At 45.2% G+C, this 21418-nt stretch overlaps 2 protein-coding genes across 21 annotated transcripts in view; one reads left to right on the top strand and one right to left on the bottom strand.

Annotated features, from left to right (window-relative positions):
* The window catches only part of dila (centrosomal protein dilatory), a 35413-nt gene extending 26942 nt beyond the window's left edge, over positions 1 to 8471 (bottom strand). Inside the window, exons 1-2 of one of the 3 annotated variants that reach the window (XM_076625513.1) lie at positions 7875 to 8471; positions 7449 to 7642 (exon numbers count right to left, since the gene is read on the bottom strand). The gene's annotated coding sequence lies outside the window, so the exon portion shown is untranslated. Of the gene's footprint in view, positions 1 to 7024; positions 7163 to 7448; positions 7643 to 7874 lie in introns of those variants that run through there. The other 2 variants (XM_076625516.1, XM_076625508.1) reach the window with 2 other exon arrangements.
* mmd (disintegrin and metalloproteinase domain-containing protein mind-meld) overlaps positions 4506 to 21418 on the top strand; it is a 75107-nt gene continuing 58194 nt past the window's right edge. For 15 of the 18 annotated variants that reach the window (XM_076625500.1, XM_033340704.2, XM_033340708.2 and 12 more), the window contains exon 1: positions 7346 to 7487. In XM_076625500.1, coding sequence (XP_076481615.1) covers positions 7403 to 7487 — 85 coding nt within the window. In that variant the 5' untranslated portion in view covers positions 7346 to 7402. Of the gene's footprint in view, positions 4528 to 7345; positions 7488 to 9263; positions 9722 to 17620; positions 17640 to 21418 lie in introns of those variants that run through there. The other 3 variants (XM_076625504.1, XM_076625499.1, XM_076625503.1) reach the window with 3 other exon arrangements.

Genomic DNA, 21418 nt, shown 5'->3' with positions numbered 1-21418 from the left:
CGAACGAGCGTTTCCCTTTGCAAATACGTGTTGCTGGAAAACGAATTTCCTGCCGTGGAACGGTGGCGGTGGTCGGGGCTGGGTACCCGAGTGCCGGGTATCCGGCGCCGTAACAGAAAATCTTTCGACTTGTACTCGAACAACACCGTTGCGCGATCCACGGCATTGCGATCCGAACGTTGTGGAAATTTAATGAACGGCAATTTAACGGAGAAGCAGCTATCGATTGCGACTGTAGGTTATGGATGTGTTATCTTATTGATACTTGACGATATATCGATAATATCGTTAAGGTATATCGTTATATGGTTCAGGTGAATAGGTAGGCGACGCAGGTAGAATGCAACGTATTAATTGCAACAGGATCATTTGAAATTCGTTTATAGGTATCTGCCGTGTAATACGATAATACGGTAGGTTCGGAACAAATCTGAAGCGACTCAGCTTGGCTTTATGATTATCGACGATACCTGTACCAGCGACCAAGCAAAAACAATGATACTTTGTTTAATATTAAAAATGGAAAATTATTCAATTTCCCTTACTTTATCTCGTATCGGTATTTTAAAGAGTGAAATATTAATTCTTCTCGGTTTCAAAATCGCAATGTTCATTTCACGATGTTCATCGTCAATATAAGATTAGGTTAATATAAGTTAATATAAGAGAAGGTTACGCGACGCGTAGGCAAAGAACAGTTATGCTTTTGCCGTTAATCGGAAGCGATCGCGAAGAATCACAAATCACCGTGAAAGCGAATTGCTAACGAACGTGATCGAATCACTCGTGATTCACAAATACCAGTTCGTGTCATCTCTAGCTGTAACGCGTCAACTGTAATAAAATCATTCGTAATCTATTCATTTATATTTCAACTTATCGCAGAAAATATAATATGCAGTATCTTGGCTCTAAATTTCTTCTTCTGTTTGAGAGAATTTGTTTCTTTGTTTGCATGTACATATATCGTAAATTATATATCATAAATATCTACCTTCTATACATGGTATAAAATATAGTTGCTGGTCTATACGTATTCTATATGCATATGCGTCTCTATGTTCGAGCTAATCACGACGATCGCTGACTTTAATGCGATTTTCGTCATTTGAAAGCATTTCTCGAGTAAGTTTCAGCTATGTGAAACGTTAACTTACGGCAAAAGGAAGCAAGAGTTGAAAATGCGAACCGGAAACAGTTTACCTATACATATTCGCAATGCCAATAGCGACCTTCTTCGCTGCGATCGTGTTTTCTTTGGAACGTCGCTGCTACGATATAGCGTGATCTGCTCTCCGAGCAACGTCTTCAGCTTTTCAGCGTACGGCGTGTCACATAGCTACGTATTCGCGAGTTCACCGTGTGACAATCAAATCAAAATTTGCCAATGCACTCTCATTTATACGTATTTATATATATGTGGCGTACCTATTGCTAAAATATTGTTATTGTTGTTCTGCTGCATACTCTGGTTACATGTTTTGTTCGATATCGTACCTATGCGTTAAATTGTCTTTTATCGTTTTAACGGATGGACGAAATCTTTTGGAACGGTAGAACAAGATTACAACTAAAGCGCATACAGTGTACAGTGCCATGAATAATCGTAAGCAGAATATTATTTTTAGATTTTTCAATTCCATTAATAGCTAAATTTTGGCACATTAAAGCAAAAATTGGCGAAATTGTTCATATAATTTCATATTGTAATATAAAGCAAGACTGAACGCGCAACGATCAGAAATTGTCTTCTTTTCAATTCTCTCTTAATGAAGATCGCAAAGGATTAAATTCTCTCTTAATATTGTGTTTTGCCTGTAAAGAGATATAAACAACTTAACGTTAACTTTGTTACATTCACGTTCGATATTCAGCAGGTTTTCCTTTATTCTTGATCACTTCTATTAATCCGCTAGGTACGCTATATCGTATCCACTAAATGACTTGATGTTTCGTTCGGAATGAACATCCGCCCACGCGGATTTTACTCCTTTTTCCAAGTTCAACGATATTTTCTATCGGTGGCTTCTCCTGATCGTAAACTTTTTTTACTAGAATTGCCCATAGATTCTCGATCGGGCAGAACTCGATGCTGACCACGGTAGTAATTCTATTCCGAAATCTTGCAACCACTTTTTTCATAGTGGCGGTTGTACGAATAGGTTGTACATTTTATCGATAGTCGTGCCTCTGGTCAAGCAAGAGGAGCAGAGAAACCACGGTGTTTTCCTCTGTGCAACGCGTAGCCGAACCTGTCGTTTCCGCGTGAAGAGAACAGAGACGGGCCTAAGAGCTCTCAAAGTTAATTTTCTACTTATTATCAGTTGATGGATGGCCGAATCGAGGGAACAACTCGTGGGCTTCGCGTTCGTGCCGAAAATAGAGCCGACAGTTTGCGATACGTTCGTTCAATTATCCCTCTATTCAACTTGTCTGTCTGTTCAGAAAGATGCTCCTTAATTTTTGGATCTTTTCTCCGAGGCTCTCTCTCTCTCTCTCTCTCTCTCTTTACGCGCAAACGTCTCTCCTCTGCAAATAACATCCTGTCGCCAGTGCTCGCATTACGAATAACTTGTACGCTGTACACACAGCTCGTTATACATATGATGTGTAATATAATATAGGGTAAATATATCCATCGATGCTTGGCGGCGAACGTCGCCCGTTATTCTCAACCGTTGTTTCACCGTTTGCCACGATATATCTGATCGTTATTTGCCTCAGTGTCTATTAATCACCGGGCGTCCACGACAGTGGAGCATGCCAATTCTCGCGAGCTCGCACGAAAATCACCCGTCTCTATAATTTTGTTCCATTCCTTCTTGGTAATTGTATCTTACGTGTTTGCTCTCTACTCTCTGCTTATAGACCGAGATTACCACGAAGAAACTGCGCACCTCGGTCAGTCGTTCCGTCCGTATTCTGTGCACTGTACACTGGCTCGCGACAGTATTCCACACCCCTGATCCAACATTTTTATCAACTATGGATGGATGGATGGGTGGGTTGATGGATTTTAAGCTACAAATGCTGCGAATTATCGATAAACTATCTGTTGTAGATATAAGAGAAACGTTAGGCAGGAATTTTCTTAAATGGAGTCGTATAATTTTTCATTCTCTAGTATATAAAAAGTTGTTAATATGTTCACATGGAAGAACCATTGTTCTAGCAGATATTTGCACTTTTATTAAAAAAAAAAAAAAAAAGTACTAAAGCCTGTAGTACGAAAGACAAGGAAAACAAATACGGAAGTTGTGTCTTTTGTTTGTCCTTGTATTTTATACGACGATTTGCAAGATAAACGATAAAATATGTATTTATATGTTATATCTTGTGTCTGTTACACTAATGGCCTTTCGACATGAATAGGTTAACAATTTTTTATAGCGAATGTCAAGACGGATCGATTGGCGCATTGAAAATTATTAGATGCACGAGGCATAGATAATATGGTATATATCTTTCAACGAAACTGAAAGTTTTTACTCAAAGAACACCGCAAATTGTTTCACCAAAGCGTTTATCCTTGCTCTGTATAACCTCAAGCCTTTGATTTGTTAGGCAAGCGATAAATTCCACGGTGGACAAATTTTGCGTCTTTAGAGGAAAAAAATTATTTGCCCGATCTATCTAACAAGTCGAACAACGATCAATCTAAATTTCAAGTGAAACGACAAATAATGTTAAACGTGCAATTAGCGCTAATGACGATTTCGCTGTATTTATTGCTGTATATTGTGGTTTATTAATGTAGCGAACAATTGACCGTTTAAACACTTTAATCACCTTTACAAACTGTATGCTTCCGATAAATATATCGTAACTTTTATACGCAACTTCTTTCGCATCCGTTTCAAATTTGACCAGTATTGTCACGTTAGCCGCGTCTCGTTATAGTGGCAACGAGACTACAAAATATTTTCTATAACGTATACGTATGAAGGATGGAAAGACGAACGTCGGAATACTTTTTCTGTACGAATTATACATAGGAACGAATCGAAGGATGCTGAAAACGGAGCTGGAGATTCGATTGTCGGAGTCAGCGATTCGCAAGAGGCTGGTCAGCGAAATTGTTGCACGACTTTTCGATAGAATACATCTTTACCCTGGATGCTCGGTAATAATTAGGCCAAGTCAGCATTGACGAACAGTTGTCCGTAGACAACGTAGACACGTGTGGCAGCCAATGCAGAAAAACCATGTGCACACTGACAGGTTCATCGCACCAGGGTTCGAAATTCGTTGCTCGCGCAATGACGCGGCACGATATCCCTGGCACGATATTAGACGATATCGATAGGCGAGCCGCGTGCACCTGTTGTTTGGCTACAGTTCGGTGCTTTCGTGCCTTTACGAAAAGGAAAACTCGGCTGCAGTTCGTAGGCGGATCGCATTCGAGACGCGTGAAAGAGTTATTGGCGCGTATCTGCGCGTATTTAGATCGTGGCGACTGGTTTTATTCTTCGAACACGATACGAGATTACGATGCGAGATTGGCATCGTCGGCTAATTATATCCGAGGTACGAGTCTATGGGTCTGTACGCGTGTTGCCAAATCACGACAGGACAGACGCGGGAAAGTTGCGGCGAACGCGTAAGCGAATAACAAATGAATAGCTCGGTAAAATATACGGGTGAAGTGGATAAAAATTCCTCGTCGTCGTAAAATCCTTTCTCGAGAATGCAAGAGAGCAGGGTTTCCAGCGACAAGGAGAGACTCGATAGACGAATCGAACGGGAGAATACGCGGTATACGAGCTTTCGATGAAATTTGTTTGCTCGGTCGAAGAATATCGAGCCAATGACCATACGCGCTTTCCGTGAAAGTGTACAGTGTACAGGCGAGACTTGGTTTCGTTGGTTTCCACCCGTGTTTCCACGCAAATCTGTTTTCCTTTCGTCGACGTACCGCACCGCGTCCTTGTTGCTTCGCGAGTCGAGTCCAGGTCTTTTCAAAATTCGAAGAGTTTCATATCGCTTAATTGGCCGGCGCGTTTCGACAATGTATTTTCAGCATCGATCGCTTCGTGTTATTTACGTTGGCTCACCTACCGACGAATTGCAGTCGCGAGATAAACGTTGCGCCACGCGAACAGATTGGTCGTTGTAAATAACGCGTATCGCAAAGTCGCAGCAGATGCCAGCTGCTCGTCACAACGTGTAAATTTAGGGACGTGAGATTGCGCTTGCTCGCTGTCCGTACTATGTGCGAAACCAGCAGGTAAGATGCTAGGAAATTTCGTTAGCGAGGCGAGCTGAATAGGCACACTCGATCTTGTATGCCGGTCGTGTATGTGTGTGCACGCGCGCGCATGTACATGTAAACGATAAAAGGCACGAATAAGCCGCGCTCTACCCTTGGAAGTGCCCTAGCAAAGACCGCGTTCTCGCCGCGATCTCGACTCGTCCTCAGACTTTTGTCCAAACAAAAGTGCTCGGGTTTCTTCCAGTTTTTTTCACTCTTTCGAAATCGATACACACACGGCAGAGGTGCTCGAGAGAAGAAAGGAGAGGTGAGATAGGCGAGATGTTGTAGCGAGAATGGTCCAGGAGGCCGCTGATCGTTAGGAAGCGATCGGTCGACGATCGCGCGACGCGATATATGATGTGTGATGTATGAATACCGGCTGAGAGGGAGAACGGCAGGGGGAGGGGGAGTGGGGGTGGGTAGAGAGAGAGAGAGAGAGAGATATCGGGTAGGAAAATTTGTGGGTGGAAGAGCGGTGATATCGCGGGGCAACGTCCGGGCGACGAAGTCCAGCAGGGATGCAGGTGAGGCGGCCAGTGTCCCATCTTTCGGACGGCGGTGGTTCGTGATCGTAACGGTGGAAAATGGTGGTTCGCTTGGCTAGGGATTTCGCATCTCTGTATCTGTGCTTGATCCATGGCGAAGAAGGAGCCGCCGCGGTGGTCGCTACCGCCGCCATCACCGCCACCGCCACCGCCACCGCTACCGGCACAGCACCGGCGGCACCGGCACCGGCACCGGTACCTGCTCCTCCGCCGCCGCCACCACCACCGCCGCCACCATCACCGCCACCACTACCATCGCCATCACCACCATCGCCACCACCACCATCGCCACCACCACCATCGCCACCACCACCATCGCCACCACCGCCGCCACCGCCACCGCCACCGCCGCCACCGCCGCCGCCGCTGCCGCCACCATCACCACCACCACCACCACCACCACCACCACTACCAGCACCACCACTACTAGGATCGGTGCACCACCACCGGCGAGGCAGCACCACCGGCGAAGCAGCACCACCGGCGAAGCAGCACCACCGGCGCTGCCGCCACCGCGTTATTGATTTGACAGGAATGACGGGAAATGGCGCAGGAATCGATAAGAGGTGGTCCCAAGCTGATGGTGGCTCTGCGCGGGTGTACGGCGCGGGTGAACGAAGCGGGTGTAGAAAGTAGGGGTGGGAGACGGGGCGAGAGCTTGTAGAGGGGTTACATGGAAAGCTCCTCCGGGGTGGGGTGCTGGGTGGGGAGGCGAGGGACGCGAGGGGTTGGAGGAGGCAGCAGAGAATATTTTCATACTCCAGACTCCCGGCGTAGGTAGAAGATGGCAGCCGAGGCGTGATTCGAGACCGGGACCTTCACTCTCTCTGGGCGCGCGCGAGTAGGGGGTATCCTTCGACGTACGGACCAGATCGCGGAAGTAGTGCGCTAGCGTGGTGCATTATCGCGTGTCGTCCAGTGTACCAGGAGATTCGCGATGTTCTAGGAGGACCCGTCGTTCTATACCGTCGGTGCCGGTTTGTCCTCCTATCGCCGCAAGCCTTCTCTACTTTCCTCTCCTCTCTACAAATTCTCTCTTTCGTTCTGCGTCTGCCTCTCTCGCTCTCTCATTCTCTCTCTCACTCTCTCTTTCTCTCTCTCTCTCCCTCTCTCTCTCTCTCTCGCTTTCTCTCTCTCTCTCGCTATCTCACATTCTTTGGTTCTCTTTCCATCTTTCTCTGTCCTTAACCGCTTTATTCCTTCTTTCTTTCTCGTTATTCTCTACCTTGGCCGATTTCTCTGCGTTTCTCGCATCTGCTTCTCGTTCTTTCCAATTAGATCCCGGTATCGGTTGTTCCCTCCGGAATCTTTCGCTCGGTTTTTCGCTTATTTGCTCTTTCGTTCCTTTATCCGCTCTCCCTCCTTTCTATTCCCTTTTTGGTTGTGCGCCCCTATATACCACTCACAGCCCTCGGTTCTCGCTTTTCGCTCGCTTCTACGCTCCTACCCGAACCGCGTAACCCAGTCAGTCAGTCGTGTACTCATGATCCAACTGGCGACCAGGTAGTATCGCTGATTATGCGCGACATGAGCACCACCGCCATCGTAGTGTTTTACGAGCGTCATGTAAAATGGAATTAAACAATGTTGTTAAGACGTAAACATGTTTTGGCTACACTGTGGACTCTTTGTTCTCGTGATTGCCGTACCTGGATTTATTAGCAGCGCCGACAGCACGTCCAAGCGAGGTAACGCCTGCCTGCCTGCCTATTTGTCCGCAGATCTGCCTGCTCGCTTGTTTGCTTGTGCCTGCCTGCCTGCCTGCCTGCCTGCCTGCCTGCCTGCCTGCCTATCCTATCTGTTTGTCTGCCCATTTCCCCCTACTATCGCTCGCCTGTACTGCCTATTTGCAGTCTACCATCAGTGTCTATCCATTTCCATCTTTGCTCACCGCTACTAATTGTTTCTCGTGGTCCTCGCGATCGAACAAAGTGACCGAGCCGCTACACTCCCACCGTTCCGAGGGGAAATTTCTCATTCACGGGGGAATTTCCTTCGGGTTTAGCGAGGGTAGCCAGCATGGCCATGCTCGATCAGCGATTTCTCCGCGTTCTAGTGAATTCCAAGTCTCTCACCTCCGGGCCACTCTTCCTTCCTTCCTTCCGTCCGTCCTTCCTTCCTTGCTTCCTCTCTATCTGATGTATGCTTGTTGGCACGCGATCCTGTAATTTTATACGTGGTCGTTGGTCGTTACGTGCCAGTTTTAGCTGCCTCGTTCGCGCACGTCTTTTCGTCTCTCCGTCTGATCTTTCCTCTGCTCGTTCTCGTAAATTCTACTCGGACGCGGTCGTTAATCGTTGGCCAGGCTGGCATGGCGTGTGTTCCGGTTACACACGATTGCCTGTTGCAGACCGTCGAGAATATTCGGTGATTGTTATCCGGCCTCCCGGATCCTTTCTCATCCTCTTCCGTCTACCGACACTCAAAGATAAAGGCAGCGCTATATACAACGTGCGTTGAGCCTCCAGTGAACCATTTCCCTCCAACGCGTGTTGCATGACACGACGATATCGTTTCGCGAGTGTCGAGTTGGCTGTTCTCCTCGGGCCAACTCTCTACATTTTCACGGCAAATCTCGCGTCTCTACGTTTTATTCCATTTCCTTCTCGGCTTTTTTCCTTTTCGTTTTTTTCTTTCTTTCTTTCTTTCTTTCTTTCTTTCTTTCTTTCTTTCTTTCTTTCTTTCTTTCTTTCGTCGAAGAGCTCGACGACGTTCGAAACGAAACGAAATAAGAAAATGGAGGTAGAAAGGAGAGAAATCTCGTTGGGCGATCGAAGGAGCGATTTCGCGATAAAATAGAGAGCGTATCTTGAATAGACAGGGCGTAATACGTAACCATTGTCGCGCATTTCCGCCGCGTTGAATCCAGAAACAGCATTATTCATAATATCGCGTTACGTTACTAGTGTTACGCACTTTGCATGTCGCGATTCGCCACTGTGCGTAAAACCACACGCTTATGTTTTACGTTTTGCACGCAGACGTTAATCTTAATAAGTCGCTGCGTAATCTCGTATCGATTTGCCCTGATGGTGCATGGACGTGTTCACGCGAGACCGCGACGAGTGTAAATACTTAGACGCGAGCGGCGCACGCTGTCTCCGCGCTAGACAAATAATGCGTCTCTCGAAGAAACGTGGAAATTAGCCAAATTGGATTTTCTTTCTCGACAAGTAGCAGAGTACAAGTATGTACGAAGGAACTGGAGCGACGGTGTCCCAGTTGTTGTATTATTTTATTTCTAAAAGTGATATCGTCTGCTACCGGTGATTAAGACTTTCTTTGATCCTTCTCAGCCTGGAAACTGGGAATAGTAAACCGCTGTCGCGGCCGCGCATGACCGCCAGCGTGATTAATTTTTGCACAGAGAGGCAGGCGACGTTCTGTCGCGCTATTATGTATAATGAAGTTTGCGTCACCGGCTGGCTAAACGTCATAAACATGTCACGATATGACGATCCACATATTTGCGTATACAGACTGAATCGAGATTCGATCGATTAATCGACGTGATTAATTACCTATCTGTGTATCGCGTTATCGTTCGAACGTCACCGGATGGATTTCGGGGTGGACCGTCGCTGTCGCTGCTCCGCGCGTTGCCGTGGAACCGCGCGCGCGTTATCACGAGCTGACTCGAGGGAAAAGAGGCAGTAGCACGAAAAACGAAACGATTCGATGACGAATGGCGATCCGTTGGAGAAATATAGGAACGCATGACGATGCTCGTGTTCCCCCAATCGAGAAACCGGCATAGCGACAAAGCGTCAAAGCGTAACACTTTGAGCACATAACATTCCAATATGGTGCACACAAGTGTAGCAAATTTATAGCGAATGCCATAGGAAAGTTGTAACAAACGTGGATATGGCCGACCTGCCCCGAAATACGTTAAACACGTTCCACACGTCTTGTTTTAGAAGTAAGTCATACATATCGTTTCGAAATTACGATCATTCGCCTACAATTTATTCAACTTGCATGTCACATTTGCCATAAGTTACTTTACTTTTACGATACCACGGCACTCGTAGTACGACGCTTCCTTAGAATTTGAAATGTCCGAAGGGTTACAAATTTGCCATTTTCCCGCCATCCAGGCCATCCTCAGCGATTTTATACAGATTTTATACAAAGCTCATAATATGCAGGTATTTCCAGTAATCTGTTCGGAGTCGAACAAATCGTTCGCTGATCCGCAACTTCCTTCGAAATCCCATTTGTTTGGCCGACTTTGAAGAGCGCTTCGTTCCGCCGTTAATTACCGGATGTAACTTTTCAAGCTGATCTTCTTAAGAAAATCTGATTGGAATAGACGGGAGTAGCACACGGCTCGACTTCTCCACTCGAAACAGCTGGCCATGAAATACTCGATTACGCGTCGCGGCGTCCTTTGGAACCAGCCAGCGTAAAAATTGCAATTAATTTCTCGTGGGTGAACTGATCGCATCGGATGGTCGTGGGCCGATCAAACGATCGCCGACAGCGTGTAAATTCGTCCGAGCTGCCCCGCCACATTGTTCCTCGTTTTCCCGATCGCGTTTCACCGTTCCAGTGCCGGTTAAAAGAACCCTTCCAGCCACTCCCGTTTCCCTAGCGCGCCATATTCGTCATAGGTTTAAGCGCAGCGAGCAATGACGTCATCGAAGAACGAGATGGGTCACGAGTGCACTGACACGCATACCTACGTGCCGCGAGACCCGATTTAAACGTATCAACGAAAACGCGAATTAAAATCGATCCACGGGCCAGTTCTCCCGGATAAAAGCGATTCGCTACAGACCACTTCTCTCCCTCTCTCTCGCTCTCTTCTCCCATCAAACACACTCGCACGCGCGCGCGCACACACACAGACACACACACACACACACGCACGCACGCACGCACGCACGCGCACACACACTGTTCCGTAAGTTGAGAGAACAAACTCGCGCTTTCTCTCTAATTAAATTGAAATTACGCGAGATTTCGTCACGGAAGAAAGACACCCAGAGAAATCTCGATATTAATTTCCAGCGGCGATCAAACGTGTGAGAAGGAAAAAAAGGGGGCGGGGGTGGGGGGTGGGGGAGGAAGAAACGGAAGAAGTAAATATAACGAGCTGGAGACCCACTTTTTCAATTTCAATTAATTCTCGCGATATTAACAAGCATTAGAAAAACAGATTTACAGCTGGCCAAAACGTCGGGAGTAAAAAGCTTAACCGTTCATCACGATTCATCGAGGAATAGCGTGTATCGATCATCGTGAAACACCGAGCGAATCTACGAACTCGAGGGCGTCCTCGGGGCGAGAATCGCCGGACCATCGCCGCTTCCTCGCAACGTGACGCGACGCGACGCGTCGTTCGCGTGATCAGCCCTAATATAGTCTTTCTCCTTTTTTTTTCCCGCGATCCCTATCGCCTGCTATTTCCATGATACATGGACGTATTTCTCTTACGCGATACGCATCGTTGCATCGTCGTCCCGAGGTCGATTCGTTCGTCGTGTGTTACAAGTTTCGTTTGAGTTAAAGTTCCGTGGAACTGGATCCAATATCAATTTGCTGACGATCGGGGAGACCGAGCCGCGGCAAGCTACTCTCCGAAACTGTCATTCTACCTAGGCGATTTAGTCGAGGGGTGGTTCGGTTGGAAACTAAAGCCGAAGCCAGGGGCGGGTAGAAAACCGCGAGCAAGAGGCCACGAGCACGATTAAGCGTAAAGAAAACTATGTCACAGGATATTTGCCGCATTTCGTAATCGAACGGAGAAGCTCGACGTTAAGGCTAACGAAATATCGTTGGGTTACTGCACGCAAATGTCGTATACCCAGTTTACGTGAAATTTTGTCGACCATGGAACCACGGGGGAAATGCAGGATCGAATTTACACGTTAAAATAAGTAAACATAGGCGAACATACGTATGCACGTCTTGGAGTCGTGGATTAAGGAAAATATTGAAAATGCTTGCCTCGTGTCTCGACACACGCTGCACGCTTTAGCGTCGCCTGCATACCCAGCAATGAAAATCAAGCATAATTCGATCTATGCGACGATTAGAATTTTTCTTTTCCTGTTGCTGACACAGTAATGAATTCTGGCGAGTATAAAATACCGATTGTCTGAAATTCTATCCGAGTCATGTCGATCGATGTTATTCACGAGCTTGTGGATAACGTTAAGACACGCTACAGCTGTGTACGCAGTCAATGCTAAAGCGTGTACGTAGCGTAGTAACCGTAAAGTGTGTCGAGGTACGAGGCAGACACTTTGAACACTTTCTTGAATCATTGGTGACACGAGAACTAGAGGACGTAAGAGATATCTCATACGGTTTATCGCGCAGATATTGTACGTCACATTTTAGAACTTTTCTGTGCCACAAATAGTTGTCGACTGTTTCTTTATACCGTATGAAAATCATATATCCCGTGACGAATTTAGAAGTTTAAGTAGCAGTTAATTAGTTCGAACCATACTAAATTCCACCTCATTAAATAGCACTGTTATGACCAGTGATACATGTGTCTACGTACGTAGATCTTTCGGATCTATTTAGTAGAAAATAAAGTTATAGACCGATACCTTTCTCGTTTTATGTTTCTAAGGTGGAGCGATGCAAAGGTATCTATTTAATTAGAAATCATTGAACTTTTAGTTCTTACGATGTTTACGTCAGGTATACTCGCGAAAAGTTGGCAAATTTGTCTTCAACGATGAGCATTCTCGTCATAGAGAAAAGATATCGCTTTTACTGCTGCTTCTTTACCTCTAGGTAAGACATTTAAGTGGAACAAGAAACATATTGGAAATTGTAACGCGTTTTAGAACGATAGTCGACGTATTAGATATCTCTCTCCTAAAAATAAATCAAATTTTCAATTTCTAATTTTTCCAAATATCGATTGTGCATTTTGTTTGCCAATTAGTGGAACCTTGAATCCTGCAAATAGTATCAACGAATCTTTAAACGATAAACGATAGACGATAAAAATAAAAATTATCCAAAAAAACGATACAACTGGAAAAATTTGTCATTCCGCCATAATTTAATTTCGATTCTACGGCAAGTGCGCTTACTCGACTGCGCTACTGCCACTGTCGAGTATACTTGTCATCGCTGAAAAATAATCGCTGAAACTCACGACTGTACGCTTTCAAAATGGAATGAAACGCTAAAAGGGTTGAGAAGGGTTTTTTTCTCGAAAGCGCTAAAGGTGGACATATAATATTTGTACAGTAACCTATCGATATATGTATACGTGTGGGTTAAATTTACATAGTCAATTTGGGCAACCGGATAAAACTGGGCTGGGAAGAAACGAAGAAACGGAGAAACGGAGAAACGAAGAAACGAAGAATGAGAGAAGGACGCTGACAGATAAGAATAGAGTACGCGATAGTGGGTATAATTTGAAATAGCGCAGCGGCCCGAACACTTGCCACAACGTCCTTGGCACTTTGCGAGAAGGTTGGTCGCGGTGGAAAACGCAGACTTGAGACGCGGGGCAGCAATTTTAGCGGAACGCAACCGAGCGGCAGTTGTGCAACAGCCACACTTATCTAATATGTGCGCAATTCACGTAAGGCTGAAATAAAACCGGGACAAAGCTCGCCGCCTTCGAGCGTTCTTTTCTCCATTTCGAATACCTTACCTAAGTAGAATATTTTGTACGCGGGCGAACCTTGCCGACTCGATTACGTCTGTTCGTAACCTGTACGGTACTGTACGGTACTGTACGCTACAGGTGTATCCGAAGAATTAGTGGAAAAATTAGTGGTCAGGTTGCAGGAAAGTTAACAACAGCATACTATTTCTTTTCACGATTGAAACGGTTATACAGCGAAATTCAAGGGACGTTTAAAACTGATACGCTAGGAATCTTGGTAAATGTTGTACTAAAAATTTGTTACCATATCGGTAATAGTCATCTATACTGTAGCAAGTATATATGGTAGCTAGATATTTATCGCGTTTATTGAATTATAGGCCACTTTGTAAAATCGTGTTACTTTCTACTCTTCTTATTTTATAAACTTTGTTTGTTCGCCACGGTACGTTAATGTTACGTATAGATTCCCATTTTCGTCACTGTCAAATAACCGGCTAGGTAACCATTAACGCGACGGTGTTTTCTTTATCGAAATCGAGCATTTCGCTAATTCTCGGACGCTCTGTTAGAGCGAAATGGTGTTGTACAGGGGGATACCTCCGTCTCTTTGCCTCTACCGTAGTTTCCTTTATCGTAGGCTCTTTCTTCCGCTCTGTGCGTCGTCGCCTTGCCGTTCTCTCTTTTGCCTAATAACTCGCTTAATAATGGGCTGCCCTAGGAAGAGAAAAAATACATTTCCTTGGAATACAAGGCGCGCGTTAACCTCCCGAGCGGCCATGCTCCCTACAAAGGATATTGATTTTCCGACGTTTAAGTTGTTCCTTGTCATTCAATGTGGCATATTCGTGACGATCTCGTGACAATTTACAGATTGATAAATACCGTTTGGACGGATAAGTGACACTTTCTCGTGTATGATAACTTAGCGATTGCACGCCATCGAAAAAAAAAAAAAAAAAGAAGAAAAGAAGGAAAGTCAAGTACGATGAGGTATGCCTGCCGCGGTTATCGCCGGGTGACGACGCTTGATCGAAATTTCCTCAAAGATTTCGTGTTTCTTCTCTAAATAGCTGGTCGGCTGATTTTTCCTTCCTGTTTGATTATTATCTTATTATTATATTATATAATATATATTTGAATGGACATGTGAAAAAAAAATATATATATATATATATATATATATATATATATATATATATATACCTTGCCAAGGGCTATATATATATATACGCCTTGCCCAGTCAAATAGATGGAAGGAATATGGAAAGAAAGATGAGAAGGATATCGAAGAAAAGACGCAAATTCGGTCATGTAACAAAGTTACAAACGGTTTTCAGGCGGTAAGTTGTCATACGTGAAAAGTGCTCGGTAGACTGTGTGTTTGGGAAAAGCTGACGTAAATATCCGAGTGGGAAGTCATCGATCGATTCGTGCGAAGCAATTAATCAAGTCGGCCGCCGACAAAATGATGCCTGGTAGAAGAGTTTTCAGCGTTCTTGTCTCGAGCAAGATCCGCGAGATTGAAATGGCAGAGCGCCAGTTCTAATTTATTGGCCTTGCAGGTACTTTTAATACATGAACTTTTGGCCGATTTTTCGCCCGGAAAAGGGGACGAAGGGTCTTCTCTTCCGACGAGAACACGCTAGACGCTTCCCTCGCTGTTTCCACCTTTGTACCCGTCCTCTGTATCTCTCCCCTTTTCCCTTCTCGATACTGTTACCACGCTATCACGTACTTACGTGCGCAGTGTGCAGCGTGCAGTGTGTATCGCACACTTACATACAGGTACACGCGTGCTTTCACAATTTCACCACTGTTGCGATGATTGAATTTTACGAATTTTAGTGTTAGCTTCGAAGGTGTTTATCGCCGACTTTTATAACAATAACATCGAATGACGAGCAAATGAAACTGTTGAATGAAACTGTTCAATGACGACGTTAATCGACATGTATCGATATTGCTCTTCTCCCTTTTTCCTTTTTCTTTTTTCTTTTTCCTTTCTTTTATTACTTCTCGACAGTGTGACCTGCGTTCGAGCCATTTTTTAAGGAAAATTTAAGCGAACAAAAATGTTTCCAGCTTTTTTCAACTTGTATTAGTAACTTCTATATATATGCGCGCGCGCACGTTCGCATGTGTGTGTGAACTTGTCCGGTAAGGCAACTGATTCGGCTCGTCGACTATTTACTAGTGTCGCGAAGGATAAGAACGATTAACGTTCGTTGAAAGTTTCTGTTACGAGCATATTAGCGACGATATATCAGCGATGATGGTGGTAAATTCGTGTCGAAGCTGCTGCCCGAAACGAATTTTGCAGATTTCATTGATACGCGGGGCGCGCGTCCCCGTGCGTCACCGCTCGAAACGCGTTTCCACTTGCTGCTGTAAATCGAGTACATCGCGCGAGCCGTCGAATCGAGATAACGTCGTGACGAACGAGTCACGTTCGCGAATCCATTAAATACACACCGAGTTCGATAGATGCCGTGCGGAAACGAGCCGATTCGTATTAACGGTCTACGTCTTTGCCTCGATAAACTGCTGCCAAGCTTTGGTTCCAGTCCAGACGATAGGCTGTTTTCTTCGAAGGTCATCAGCTTTCGGCATCGATGCACACACACACGCGCTGGTTTATCAAGCGCGGAGATCACGACGCAATATCCCCGGGAGGTGTGCAATTTTCTATGCATTCGTCACTGAGAATTACAAATTAGAACGGCGTACCGTTCGTAGAATTATCAGCGTTAATTCGTCGAATCGACCCGCGGCGACAGCTTGCAGTCCGTTTCGCGTGATTTTTCAATCCTCGCGGAACGAATAACCTCGTGAAACGGGCCGACTGAAAGTTCGTAAATACACGTGGTGGTCGCGTTTGTCCGTGGCTCTTTATCTGTGGACGCGCGATAAGTTTTCCTGAAATGGCGTAGACGAACGCGGAAAAGGCAACCTCCTAATCAAGGATACGTATCCGTTTGAAAGTTTTTTGCGATACGATGTTCTAGCTGCAATAGCTGCTCTCGGTACTCTTCAATTACGTGTCCACTCGAGAATGCATACGTAAAAAGCTCGTTTCCGCTCTCGGAGAGTAACTCTCGTGTACGGTACGTGGGGCTCTCCACATCCGACGAATTTCCTTCGATTCGATTTGTACTCTGTTTACGTTATATGTATATTGGGATTTTTGGATCTTGGATCCAAAGTTCACTCGGACCCGCACTCCCATGTCAGAGACCGATGATTTTGTACATGAATACGTTTGAAATTCTCTGACACTCTCTCAATACCGACTGCATCGACAAATTTTACTCTCGACGACGACGACGACGACGACGACTCCCCATAGTTGTTATACTGTCCGAAAGGTAGGATATCTAGCTTTAACGTTACCGCCTACGTTCTAGAATTCCGCTGTGTTGTATCGAAACGACTGTCGTTGCCCGAGGAGACAAACGGTGTCGTCCCTGTAATTGACTAGCCGGCGATTCCGCGTTTCGAAAGGAATAACTTTACCGAGGATACTAGGCGAAAGAAACGAGCCTGTACGATATCGGTTAATGGAGCGATGCCTTCGGGGATGCTAGATATTATCGTCGCTTCGACCCCGTTAGATTTATTTCCACGCGTCGCCCCTTTCAAGCAGAATAAGCACATTTACCCTCCGCGAGCTGCCTGGATTTCAGAATTCACCCTTCTCTCTACCTCACCCTTTTCACTCTCTCTCTCTCTCTCTCTCTCTCTCTCTCTTTCTCTCTATACCGACATCTACCCCCTCCCCCTCTGAGACTCGACGACTCTAATCGTGCAAATAACGTTACTCCATCCCTGAGTTACTCGTACCCTCCCCCCCCCCGCCCCCAACAAATCGATTCCAGCTACCGATCGCTGTTCCCGTTTCTTCTTTGCTTCCGTTGCTTCGATTCCACGGCCCTCCTCTCTCGGAATTGCGCGACAGCTGATATTCTAGCCACGGCCCTCGAGTCGATACTAAACCAACCGGTCGCCTAATAACCTACCAAGGAAGTTGCTTCCGCGATTCTTGCCCGCGGCCTTGTTTCACGTCTGTTCGACGAAACATCGTCTCTCGTCGTTGCATATCCGTGCAACTGTTCGATCGATAATCGAACGTTTCTCCTAAACAGCGCTCCAACTGCAAAGATAAAACGATGCTTTCCTCTTATCGTACAACGTGCTACATACATATACCGTGGTGTAGAATTTGAACGAGCAACAGGCCATTTTGGTAAATAATTACTACGTATAATAGCTTTAGACTTTGTTTTTCCCTCCACTGTTTATCAGTTTCCGCAGCTGTTGTTACGTTTCCGGAACAATATATCGATATGAAAATCATATCGGTCTTAAGCTGCCGATTATGCATCCGTTTAGCACCGTTCCGTTCAGCGTTCGCCCCGATCATTTTTAATCGGGAATTTGCATAGTGGGCTGGCGAAGGCGAAACGTGGAAGGAAAGTCGAAGAAAAAGATGCGAACGCGCTCGTTCCTCTTAGTTAAAATGCCGTCGCGTCGGCGTAGGTGGTGGTGCGCGTCCCAGCGTACCCGGCTGGATTCGATGATCGATTCTCAAACCGTTGGCTGGCTACCGCCGCGTGCGCCGATGGCTTCGGAATATTTAAAGCGGCTGTTGCGTGCGTACGCTGATATGCATATCCAGCTAGGGACGTCGATCGATCGTGCAAATTAGAAAATCCAATTTGCCGGACACGGAGAAACGCGCGTAATCAATGTTCCCCTCGATTTCCTCGTTACCTTCGACCACCCTCGTCGGTCTTTCTTTGCAGAGTGCAGCCTCGCACGCGCGCACGCCGATTCACGCGTTATTTCGCCACTGACAAGATTTTTGCCAACCGATTCGTCCACCGTGGTCGCCAGGAATTATTCGACAAATTATTCGAATAATTCGTTCAGTGCGTGTCACTCCGCTTAATGTCCTGATATACGTCGACATTGGTCGTTGGTGGATACACCTTATCGTGCACAAAGTATTTGCACGCTTGGTGCAATCCGATCGAAACATTGATTATATTTTCAACGTTACACCGTTTTGTTTCTTTAACCGACTGCGCAAAGGCAGAGGTTATCATATACACAATGTATATTATCTAACGTATGTTAGTATCGACTAGTTGCGCGATCGATAGATCGATCGGATCGGATGTTACCCCATCCGGTGGTCCAGTTTCCAACAATTTTGCATTTAATTACATTTTCTCTTTACCGTTAGCCTAACTTTACTTCGTAACGGTGAAAAGTAGGAAACAAAAGTATTTTCCTAAAAATCTGAACTCGAAGCGCGCTAACAACTATGCAACAGCGGCGAGTAAAACTTACTTGCTTACTAAACGTCATATAAAATATGTGTAGCTGTTACAACGACAATACGTCGCAACGTTTACGCAGGTAACGTAAAATTACAAGTACTCTTCTGTTCTTGATTCTGAGAAAGTCCTTGATTCTACGAATTCTTCTACCAGTGCACGGATACAACGAATGTTAACTCTGTCGTTAACTCCATTGACAATGGAGTCATCTTTACAATAACGGATGCTATGCAATTATAGGCGAAAATAGGTTGCCGTGTTTTCAACGTTTCGTATCATTCCTTGTAATCCATTAACTATCTTATTAACTCTGTTAACTCGCTTCGCCATATATCTAACGCGCTATTTGGCGAGTAAATAAGTTCTCTCGATCCTTGTTGTACATTTGTATGAGTAAACAAAAAATTAAATATAAAGAAAAAGTATAAAATGATTGTATACTTTCCGTTTCCAGGGTAACGAAACTTTGAGATTGGTATTTAGAAAACAAACTTGTTTTTCTCTCTTTCCTTTTCGCGGTCGATCGCGGTCGATCGAGAACAACATAAGCGAGCAACACCGATAACAACGAGACAATTTCCATGGAAAATAATTCATAGGAACGGTAAACGGGGACGATGATAATCCGCGACACACGCGCATAATCCGCGTTTTTCTCTGAAACATGCAATCGGTGCTATCGTTTTTCGCAGCCTCGGACGACGCGACGGAAAATTTCTTCGCGACTGTTTATACGGAGGAGCGGAAAATGTATTTTATGGCATTTATTATACGTATGACTATGAACGAATGGAGAAGGATTTTTATTTCATTTGTTTGTTTTATTTCTTTAAAATTGACCTATCAGTCGGCGTTGCGCACTGCTCAGGAATTATTAACGACTAACTAATTAATACGGCTAAATAACGACGTATAAAACATAGTAGAAATATGGATAAACTGATGTACGTATAAAAGAGTGGTGAAAACGGCGATGGAAACATACGATGAATATAAAAGAAGAAATATAATCTTAAATATATCTAATCTTAAATATATATATCGAATGATATATTTATTACGTAGTCGTTTATAGTCTGAGGTTGGCCTGATTTTTCTGCAAGCGTCCTAATACTTATGAACGAGGGTGTACAATGTATGTAAACTCACGATCACGACATGAACCACGCATTTCCGAACGAGACGAGCGTTTTCTCGCACGCATTCAGAAAATCTGTGAAACAAGCAAGGTTTCTAAAGAAATTCCTGAGAAACGTGTTCAAGGTTGGAGCGGTGTTGGCAGACCGAACTCGATTAACATTTTTTAAAGGAACCTTTGTCTTCTTTGAACGCCCTCTCACCCGGTGTTCGCCCTCCCCCCCCCCCCCATCTTCCTTTGGACTTGCTTCACGGGCATTAATTAACCCCCGTGACGAAAGTGGCGTTGCCACCTTTTGAAACCTTCAAAGGGCCAACCTTCTGTCTTCAAACGAATTCCCGTTGAAAAGGGAACCACGGCATCTTATCGACCGATAGCCGGACTGATCTTCGGCCAAGTCTAATTTTTCGGAAAACTCGTTGCGCTCGGAATGCCGCGCGCAACCAGTGTCGCGAACGCAGCCTCGGCGCGGCCGAGATGCGACGCGAACAGTCGAATCTCCCTTGTTTCTCCGATAAACGAAAATACTTTGGCAATGATCGGCGGACATCTGGCACTGGTCGACGAAGCTGATAACTAACTAGGGGAGAGGGCGAGGATGGGAGGGAACTGTGCAAAAGTTTTCTCGAGTAGCCGCGGCAAACTCGATCGGCGTAAAATAATTACTTGAAAAGTTCGAAAGGGGACAAGAAGAGAGAAAAATGTCGGGCGCACAATGGCGCACAATGGCGCACAATGGCGCACATGCCCGAGCATTTAATGAGCTTGAAGATTTCTCAAAGAGGCCACGGCTAAAGTTCCGATCTGCCCTACTGAAATTAATGAGTTTGCATCGGCTAACAAGGTAACGCTGGTTCCTAATTGAACGTCGTATCGAAGATGTTCGTTATTAAGGATATGCAGACAGCGATTGAAGCACGTACGAGCAAGCGAACGGAACGACTCGTGCGAATCAAGAGAGAACCTGTCCGTCGTCGGAGCGAAAGAACCGATGCAGCTACTGTTACCGGTGTCCGTGCTACGCGTGAACCATTGTCCAGGCTTGTCTGTAATTTCACTTGTGGTACGCACGGGGTCGAGCAGATTCTATACTAGAAAGACAGACCCAGTATAACGAAATTGCGTCGTTGAGAACACGGAGTTTCAAAATTTGCGCCTGGACGATTGGACGATTGGAACGTGTGAAAATAACTTGAAAACGAGTAATCAAATTTTGTGGTCCAAGGCCTGTTTTTTGGCCAGAAGATAGAACTCGAATCGAAAACAGTTTGAAATTTCAGCGGTACTTGATATAATGAAATAAACAGCTTTTACAATTATCGATGTCATCTATACTCTTGCCTAGCCGAGAATCAAGCAAATCTACGTATGCTTGGCAAATTTTCAAACTGAATTTCTTCGAAAAGCAAGCTTCCAACGCGACTTTGTTATTCTCGATTTTGACGTCTGATTTCCAGCTATAGAATCTATATAGATTCCCCTGATCCGATTTGTACGATGAACTTGGGATGTACCATGAACCTGTACGAGATGAAACCGTAC

Source organism: Bombus vancouverensis, chromosome 16 (assembly GCF_051014615.1).
Source record: "Bombus vancouverensis nearcticus chromosome 16, iyBomVanc1_principal, whole genome shotgun sequence".
In the NCBI taxonomy this organism is placed as follows: Eukaryota; Metazoa; Arthropoda; class Insecta; order Hymenoptera; family Apidae; genus Bombus; species Bombus vancouverensis.
Note: the sequence above shows the minus strand (reverse complement) of the source record. Positions and strands in the feature narration are given on the sequence as shown.